Below are 9,537 nucleotides of genomic sequence, written 5' to 3' on the forward strand. Positions count from 1 at the left end.
AATTCACGAGTTTCTGCAGTGCAGTCTGCAGCTATCAGGATAACCTGCCTTCCATAAACACAGATTTCTATAATTAAATAAGCTGATAAGTATTCCTCTCCCTCACAGCAAGGGGTCTGAAATGGTAGCTCTGGTGGCAAGGTAAGAAAGTGGCATGCCTGGCTTGTAGCTGAGGTGCAGGGCTGTCTCTCCTGGCTTTCCGCTGGCAGGGACTGTCGCTCATGGCTGCAGATGGCGAGAGCGTCACTGGTTTGCAGGGGGAGGCACCGGCTCGTGGGTGGGTTTCTAGAGAGAGGCTCCTGGGGCTGCCTCCTCACCTTTCTCCCCCTTCCTTCCCGCAGGCCCCCGTGAAGCAGGATGACCAGCCAGCCAGCGGAGTCCGCGGGCAAGTGGAAGGTGACGGTGTGGGAGGAGGAGAACTTCCAGGGCAAGCCTTGTCAGCTCCTGATGGAGTGCCCCAACGTTCGGGAGAGAGGCGTCCGCAAGATCCGCTCCGTAAAGGTGGAGTGTGGCCCGTGAGTGTGCCCCCCGGGGCCTTCATCTCGGGGGGGAGAAGGGACCTGTGACTCCACATAGGAATACAGACACTGGTCCATCTGCTGAGCACAGATTCAGATCTATGGACCTTCATCGGTGCTAGGGATGTGAATCTTTAAAAATGGCACCGGGCCATCCAGTGCTCCTACCATGTGACAGGGGCCGGCCAATGGCACGGATACCCTGTCACATGGTAAGGGCAAAGGGCCATCGGCGCCATTTTGATTAGTGGCAGCCGACGGCCCGGGAGCGGGAGATCACTCCCGGGACCCCCAATGGACCACCAGGTACCTGTAAAAAGTTTTTGGGGGAGTTGGGAGGGTGGGGGAAGCTAAGGGATTAATTTTAAAGGGTTGGAGTCGGTTTTTTGTTTATCGGCTCGGGCGCAGCCGATAAACAAAACCGCGATCGGGCCAGACGAAAAAAAAAACCACGATGTGAATCGGAACCGGAATCCAAACCGATTCCGGTTCCGATTCACATCTCTAATCGGCGCATACAGGGGGGCCATTGAGAGACAGTGGGCACTGGGAGAAAGTACGGATTCGTGTGTCCGTCTGGCGGCCGCTTCCTGCTGTGCCATCTGCATAAATCTGGGTAAGTGGCAGTTTCAGCTGCCGCCACTTACCCGGATAGCCTGTCAGAGAGGCCTCCCCTCCCTTCCCTAGTTAAAATGTGCGCTTGACCAGTGCCAGATGCACATTGTGTAGTTTTTACGCGGTTTTTAACTCCCAATGCATTAGCATGTCATTACCTTGCTGCATCAGGAATTTTGAAAAAAACCAGAAACAATCTTGGCGCTTACAGTTGTGCGCTACAAACCAGTGCAGGTGTTATTAGCGCCGAGATGATTGCATCGGCCTGTTGGTGCGGGCACTTTTTCCATGCAATGTGTGTGCATCGTGTTACCCCCCGTCCCCCGCCCTATACGCACCCCTGGGAACATTTCCTGTAGTGCGGCAGGCGCTGTTCTGCCACTGGAATTTCTGTAGCTGCTGGACTGAGGGACCGCAAGTTGCAGGCAGCCAAACCACTATCTGCCCCCCCACTAACGTGTCCTCCCCCCGCTCCTGGTGCTGCTCCTGGAAGTAGCTCTGTGAGCCAGTGTTCCCCATCCCGTAGGCCAGCTGTGCACACAGCTGTTCTCCTGCAGGCTCTGGAGCTGGGCTTCCTGCGCTGGTTCCGATCCCCCGTTACAGGGCTCTCAGCATTATACAGAGCAGAAGGCGCTCTGTGACGTGCAGAGCCTGGCTTAGAGCTGCGTGGGTCTGTACTCACAGTTATGGGGTAGATTTCGGAAGCATTTACACGCTTAAAGCTGGGTTTTATATTCCTACTCGCACTTTATCCAGATAACTGGGCTTTTAAGAATTGCTACAAGACATCCCGTGGCGCTGTCAATAGGTTTTACACATAAGCAGGCTTCATGCAGCTGAATTGGCTTTTGAAAATTGCAAGGATTGTGTCTTACATTCACCTGCTTAACTCCTTTGAAAATTGCCCCCATAGTGGTTCCTTATTTATAGATTATTATATTCTCTGCTTTTCTGGCACTTCACAGCAGATTACATTCAGGTACTGTAGGTATTTCTCTACCCCCACAGGGCTTACGATCTAAGGGGATTATTTACTGAAGGTTTATCGAGTGCGATGGGATTTAAATTACCTGGAGGGGAGGAGTCGGCTGCGGCACCACTGCCGGCGATAATGTGAGGAACATTATCGCCGGCAGTAGCGCGGCGAATAGCTACACCTTTTACGGTGTTGCTATTTGTTGCAGAAGGCTGCAGCTGGCCAAATCGCACTGCCGCGGTGCGAGCAGCTGTGGCCATTCACAGGTCCGCCCCCTCACTCCTCCTTCGCCTCCACCCCCTTTTTCGCGGGATTCATCATTCTGCGAGGAATGACGAATCCTGCCCTAAGTTTGTACCTGAGGCAACGGAGGGTAAAGTGATTGCCCCAGGTCACAAGGAGCGACAGCGGGACTCGAACCCTGGTCTCCCGGTTTGTAGCCCGCTGCTCTAACCACTAGGCTTATGCTAGTGCTGTAGAAATGTTAAGTAGCAGGTGCCTGAATGTACGTCCGTGTGTGCTGCTTTCCAGGTACGACCGTGCTCGAAAAATGAAGGAGGTAAGGAAAAAATGATATTCCTGCTGGTTACTTCAGTGTCTGTGGGCTTGCTGGACTGCTTCTGCCTGTGTATCTGGGTCTCACTCTAGTGCAGGGGTCAGGAACCTACGGCTCGCGAGCCAGATGTGGCTCTTTTGATGGCTGCATCTGGCTCGCAGACAAATCTTTAATAAAAAAGTAAAAAATCTAACAAAAAACCACACCCTCCTGACGCCCCCCAGGACCTCCAAAATTAATTTACTACAACCCCCACCCTCCTGACCCCCCAAGACCTGCCAAAAGTCCCTGGTGGTCCAGCGGGGGTCCAGGAGCGGTCCGGAAGCGATCTCCTGGACTTGGGCTGTCGGCTGCCAGTAATCAAAATGGCGTTGATGGCCCTTTGCCCTTACTATGTCACAGAGGCTACCGCCGCCATTGGTCGACCCCAGTGACATAGTGAGGGCAAAGGGCCGTCAGCGCCATTTTGACTACTGGCAGCCAACAGCCCAAGTCCAGGAGATCGCTCCTGGACCGCTCCTGGACCCCCGCTGGACCACCAGGGACTTTTGGCAGGTCTTGGGGGGGTCAGGAGGGTGGGGGGTTGTAGTTAGTATGGCTCTCACGGAATTACATTTTAAAATAGGTGGCGTTCATGGCTCTCTCAGCCAAAAAGGTTCCCGACCCCTGCTCTAGTGCAATGTGTTTTGCTTGCACGGATGTTTGCATTAAGCTAGGGGAATCCCGGGGCCGAGCGGCAGATGCAGGAACTGCTGCGGGGAGAGCGCAGACAGGCAGGGGGAAAAGCAGGAGAATAGCTGGATAAATACTAAATGTCGAGTAAAGAGGGGGCAGCATGAACGCCCAGACTCTAGTTGACTTCAGAAGTCAATGCAAATCAGACCCTAGCAGAGAACTGGGAAACCTTGGGCTGAAGAAAACACGAAGATATAGGAAAGCAAAATATTTCCCCTACATCTTACGTCTGTGCCGCTGCCTTTGAGTTGCATGAGATAAGAGGCAGGGTCCTGCTAACCTGCCCTCTCCCCTTCCTCGCAGATGGATTGGCTTTGAATACCCCGAGTTCCTGGGCCAGCAGTTTGTCCTGGAGAAGGGAGATTACCCCCGCTGGGAGGCCTGGAGTGGGAACAGCAGCTACAGAACCGAGCACCTCTTCTCCCTCCGTCCCATCAAGTGCGCCGTAAGAGGGCGTTTTTTTATTTCTTCCCCGTGTGCCTCCGGGGCCGAGATGGGGCTGATGTGGGGGTGGGGGTGGGTGTTCCAGGCACAGCCAGCAGGCTCGGGCTCTGAAACCCAGTCTGACTATCGGATCGGATCCGGGAAGGGTGCCTCGCTCCTCCGTGCGCTGAGACACGTCTGGGGATAACCCGCGGAGCTATGCGGGTGAGAGCCAACCCTGCCAGGCTTTCAGGCGCACGGTGCATATCCCAAGGTCAGCGCCGAGGAGAAGGACGGGAGAGTAAGCGGCCTCTTGGAAAATTCAGGCTGTGAGCGTAGACCTGTGATACGTCCCTGAAACGTCCTCTGGGGATGGGTGGCGGGGTCGATAAAGGCGCCCCAATAGCTCAGAGGGGTAAATAATCCACCAGGAGCAGACCTCGTCCATATTTTGGGCTTTGACTTGTCCAGTTTGAAGGGAAGGGCGTACTCCCGGCATCCCAGAGGATTGGGGCAAGGATCTGGTGGCCTGACCAGCTGAAGAAGCAAGTGTAAGCAGATTTGATACTTTTTGATACAAAGACTGGGACAGGCTGATACACTGTTTCCAGTTTGAAGAAAACTTGAAACTTGGACCAGTTGAAGTTGGATGAGTTTGTATGAGGGGACAGTGGTCCTGCAAGCTTTTGTGCTTGGGGATTTTCTTCTGTTTAGTGATTGACTTCATGCTGGAACCCATTCCGGTTCTCCCGCACTGCGAGGGGAGCAGTTTTTTTCTCCATGGAAATTGTGAAAGAGAATTCAGAAGGGAGGTAACACCTGAGATGGACAAATTGACAGTGATCTTCATTGCTATTTCATTTTTTATGCTATTCTGGATTTTTGGTATTGTGGCCTGGATTATCCTTTTTAAATGACAGTAAAGTCTATTTTAATTGAACACCATTCTTGGATTATTCCAGAGAGTGTTTTTTTTACCTGATTTGGCTACTCTTTTTAGAAAGCAAGGTAGGGAACCTTGAGTTAAGTTGGCATTTATTATATTACTTAGCCAGGGGGTGAGGTCTGGCTTCAGGTTAGAGATGAATGTGTGTGTGTGTGTGTGGGGGGGGGGGGGGGGATAGGGGCTATGGGGTCACAGATTGGCTGATTCTCTGGAGGATCCTCTCCACATCTTGGGTAGCGACTGTCCTAAAGCCAGAAAGAGGAGTATAATTTGGAGGAAATTGAGTTGGATCTGCGAGGTAGGAGCTGGAGTGATTTTATTCATTGGGTGGATTGGGTTAGTGATATGAGGGGTGGAGGTAGAAATGAAACTTGCGTTGTCAAAGGAGAAACAAATAACTTTGATATATTCCATGAACAATTGGGTGAAGAATTTAGCTGTGTGATCCTCCATGGTGGGAAGAGTTGTACGTTTTTGTACTAGTTTGAAGAGTTTACCGGGATGTTTCATGGATAGATTTAGTTGTTTGAGATGTTGTCTTTTTTTTTGCGTGTTGAACGTGGCTGTTTTGTAATTTCTGGAGTGCTCTTTGCAGAAACGAAGTTTCGTTTCTGTTTTTTGTTTTTGTCATGCTTGTTTGAGTTGTTGGGATTGTTTAAGGAGAAGACCTTCATGGAAGCACTGGAAATTCCTTGGGGTTCTGATAGTATTGGGTTTGACGGGACTAGGTTTCAGTAGCTGAGGAGAATTCATTATTCCATTGTTGGACTAGTAGTTCTGGTGGGTCTGTGGAAGCAGGAGTTGTTGGTATGTTGATCTAAGTTTGCTTAATCTTTCACATGGGATGGAAGATAAGTTTTCTGGTGGGAGGTTTGGGAATAGGAGCCTGAAAGTTTTATTTCGGAATTGGGGTGGGGCATGGCCTAGTTTATGGTTTGATCATGAGATGGGATATTAAGTTGGGATCAGACCTAATACTTGAAGAATAGAAGATTAGGTCAAGGGAATGACCAAGTTTATGAATGGGAACCTTGATTAAGTGAGTCAAGCCAAGGTTGTCCATGTTGGGTTGGAAGGTGGCAGAGGGCTCTTTGAGGGAGCCTCTACGTGACAGTAGAAGTGGCAATGTCACATAGGAATTTGAATAGTTTAAGAAAGGAGTGAGCTTGAAATCTGGTGGGTGGTAGTTAAAAATGATTTTAGGTCCCTCATTGCCTTGGAATTTAATTACCAGGCAGTTCAATTTGCCTGTTTGCTAAGACGTAACTAGCTATTTCTTTATAGAATGAGTAGGTGGTGCAGAATTCAAGAAAGCCTAGGGCAGGAACAGAGGATCACTAGTTGTGAAGCAGTGAAGGGAAACAGAGAGATCAACGGGGGGGGCTAAGGCACTGTAATGGGAATAAAATTGGGCAGAAACTAGATGGATCTTATGCTCTCTGTTTCTGTGTAATGCCCCTTTTTGTGTGTCCTTGAATTTATCCATTTAATTCAAAACCCACATGGAGCATATAGGATTAAGGCAAACACGACTCTTTATTTTACATGCCTTAGTCCCAACTAAGCTTTTGAAAATGACCCCCTACTTTGAACTATACTATTAGTATGAGTATCAAACTTCAGGCGTTTAACCATGGTCTTTGAAATTAAATCAGGCATCTGCCTTATTTTCTTCTGAGGACTTGTCTTCAGTTCAATATCTGCTGGATAAATTACAGCAGCACCACAGATGTATCATGTAGCCAGAGTAATAACAGCTTCTGATGAGAGACCAACCCCTCCTGAGCTGCTTTCTTATTTAACAAACTCTACTGAATAAAACAAACAAAGATCCAGATGTTTCCCCGTTCAGTACATGTGATGCTGTGAAACGGCGGGGCTTGGTTTGCTTCTCTCTCTGACCTGTTGTTGTCTCTCAATAGAACCACAGTGACAGCAAGGCGACCCTGTATGACAGAGAGAATTTTCAAGGTCGCAAATTTGAGATGTGTGATGACTATCCGTCCCTGCAGGCAATGGGGTGGTGCAACAAGGAGGTGGCGTCCATTAAAGTGAACTCTGGAGCGTAAGTAACAATGTCCCCCATCAATGCGATATCGATCAATCAACTGTCCATCAATCAGTGCTATCTCCATCTCTCTAGATTGCAATCAAAGAATTATCAACTGTTCATCAATCAGCTGATCTATCAGTCATTCAAGTTGTCTGTCAATGAACTGTCAAACAACTGTGTGTCAGTCAATCAATCTCTGATAAATGGGGAGGCCAAATTTGAATGTGTGTGCAGGCTTTACTGCCAGCTCCTTGCAGAGTTTCCGAGGGGAAACCCAGTCAGCACACACACAGGCCGATACAATAAGGTGCACCCAATCTAGCACAAGGGTTTACACGATGCAGCAAGGAGATGAGTGCGTCTGAAACACGCAACCTAAGAACAGCATATCGGATAGCTCCCATCGCATTTACATTCCATGCAAACGAAGACATTAGGTTTTACTGCTTGGTGCGTGGATAATATCTGATGTCTTCATTTACATGTATTGGGCTGGGCAACCAATGCACATTTTTTTACGATGATTAACTCCAGCTCTGGTGATGGAGCAAATTCAAGGGCTTAAGAGAAATATCAAAAAAGTGTGGTTCTCTGTGTTGTGATAAATATCCCCCTTTGTAGGATAGTGGGTTTTTTAGAGAGATTAGTATAAGATTTAGTTATTTCCTGTCCATCAGGCCTGGTGGGATATGTGCTATAGCGTAAAAGGGGGAGGAAGGATGATTACCTCTGCTGACACTGCAACCGGTCATTAAAATCTGCCACTGATTCTGAGGACTGCAAGGTAGCTAATGTAGCACCAATTTAAACCAGAAAGCTCCGGGGTAATCTGATTACTACAGAGCAGTGAGCCTGGCGCTTATGTGGGTAAAATGGCAGAAGCTGCCTTTCGGAAGAAAATGACTGCTCAATGGGGAGGAGCCAGCATGGATTTAGCCTTACTAATCTATCTGAATTCTTGGAAGGAGTGAATAAACATGTGGATAAAGATGAGCTAATTGACATTGTATATCTGGATTCTCAAAAGACATTTGAAAAAGTGCCTCATGAGAGACTCTTCAGAAAATGTAAAAGACGGGGAATGAGAGAGGGTTGATGCAGCCCTGTATTATCACATGCTGAGATCAGGAACGGAGAGGGATGATGCAGCCCTGTATTATCACGTGCTGAGATCAGGAATGGAGAGGGATGATGGAGCCCTGTATTATCACATGCTGAGATCAGGAATGGAGAGGGATGATGCAGCCCTGTATTATCACAGGCTGAGATCAGGAAGGGAGAGGGATGACGCAGCCCTGTATTATCACAGGCTGAGATCAGGAACGGAGAGGGATGATGCAGCCCTGTATTATCACATGCTGAGATCAGGAAGGGAGAGAGATGACGCAGCCCTGTATTATCACAGGCTGAGATCAGGAACGGAGAGGGATGATGCAGCCCTGTATTATCACGTGCTGAGATCAGGAATGGAGAGGGATGATGGAGCCCTGTATTATCACATGCTGAGATCAGGAACAGAGAGGGATGACGCAGCCCTGTATTATCACATGCTGTGATCAGGAATGGAGAGGGATGATGCAGCCCTGTATTATCACATGCTGAGATCAGGAATGGAGAGGGATGATGCAGCCCTGTATTATCACAGTGCTGAGATCAGGAAGGGAGAGGGATGATGCAGCCCTGTATTATCACATGCTGAGATCAGGAAGGGAGAGGGATGATGCAGCCCTGTATTATCACATGCTGAGATCAGGAACGGAGAGGGATGATGCAGCCCTGTATTATCACATGCTGAGATCAGGAAGGGAGAGGGATGATGCAGCCCTGTATTATCACATGCTGAGATCAGGAAGGGAGAGGGATGACGCAGCCCTGTATTATCACATGCTGAGATCAGGAAGGGAGAGGGATGACGCAGCCCTGTATTATCACATGCTGAGATCAGGAAGGGAGAGGGATGATGCAGCCCTGTATTATCACATGCTGAGATCAGGAAGGGAGAGGGATGACGCAGCCCTGTATTATCACATGCTGAGATCAGGAAGGGAGAGGGATGACGCACTCCTGTATTATCACAGGCTGAGATCAGGAACGGAGAGGGATGAAGCAGCCCTGTATTATCACATGCTGAGATCAGGAAGGGAGAGGGATGACGCACCCCTGTATTATCACATGCTGAGATCAGGAAGGGAGAGGGATGACGCAGCCCTGTATTATCACATGCTGAGATCAGGAAGGGAGAGGGATGATGCAGCCCTGTATTATCACATGCTGAGATCAGGAAGGGAGAGGGATGATGGAGCCCTGTATTATCACATGCTGAGATCAGGAAGGGAGAGGGATGATGGAGCCCTGTATTATCACATGCTGAGATCAGGAACAGAGAGGGATGACGCAGCCCTGTATTATCACATGCTGTGATCAGGAAGGGAGAGGGATGACGCAGCCCTGTATTATCACATGCTGAGATCAGGAAGGGAGAGGGATGATGCAGCCCTGTATCAAATGCCTGTTGCGACCGTCGCTGCCCGACGTCTCCACTCCAACCACCTTACCTCTTTGGTGACTCCCTCTTTGGTTGATGGAAGTTTGGCTGCCACGGCGTCATCTTGCTGACCTCCTCCAGTGTCCCCGGACCGGCTAGACGCTGCCTCCCACCATGTTCTCCTGAAGCCTAAGGGCGCGTGCGCGGTGTGGCCCCGACTCAAGTACCAG

At 49.5% G+C, this 9,537-nt stretch overlaps 1 protein-coding gene across 1 annotated transcript; it reads left to right on the forward strand.

Annotated features, from left to right (window-relative positions):
* The first annotated feature begins 343 nt into the window (after window positions 1–343).
* On the forward strand, window positions 344–6,838 carry CRYBA2 (crystallin beta A2). The gene is made up of 3 exons (XM_029604886.1): window positions 344–515; window positions 3,704–3,845; window positions 6,692–6,838. Exons 1-3 carry the CDS (start codon window positions 358–360, stop codon window positions 6,836–6,838), a joined length of 447 nt encoding a protein of 148 aa, XP_029460746.1. The 5' UTR covers window positions 344–357.
* Window positions 6,839–9,537: the final 2,699 nt, after the last annotated feature.

This window comes from Rhinatrema bivittatum, chromosome 6, assembly GCF_901001135.1.
Source record: "Rhinatrema bivittatum chromosome 6, aRhiBiv1.1, whole genome shotgun sequence".
In the NCBI taxonomy this organism is placed as follows: domain Eukaryota; kingdom Metazoa; phylum Chordata; class Amphibia; order Gymnophiona; family Rhinatrematidae; genus Rhinatrema; species Rhinatrema bivittatum.

Bases quoted from the DNA above. Each gene is read 5' to 3' on its own strand.
- CRYBA2 (XM_029604886.1), top strand. From the start codon at position 358: ATGACCAGCCAGCCAGCGGAGTCCGCGGGCAAGTGGAAGGTGACGGTG. The intron at 516-3,703 runs GTGAGTGTGCCC...CCTTCCTCGCAG, and splicing joins GTAAAGGTGGAGTGTGGCCC to ATGGATTGGCTTTGAATACC. The intron at 3,846-6,691 runs GTAAGAGGGCGT...GTCTCTCAATAG, and splicing joins TCCGTCCCATCAAGTGCGCC to AACCACAGTGACAGCAAGGC.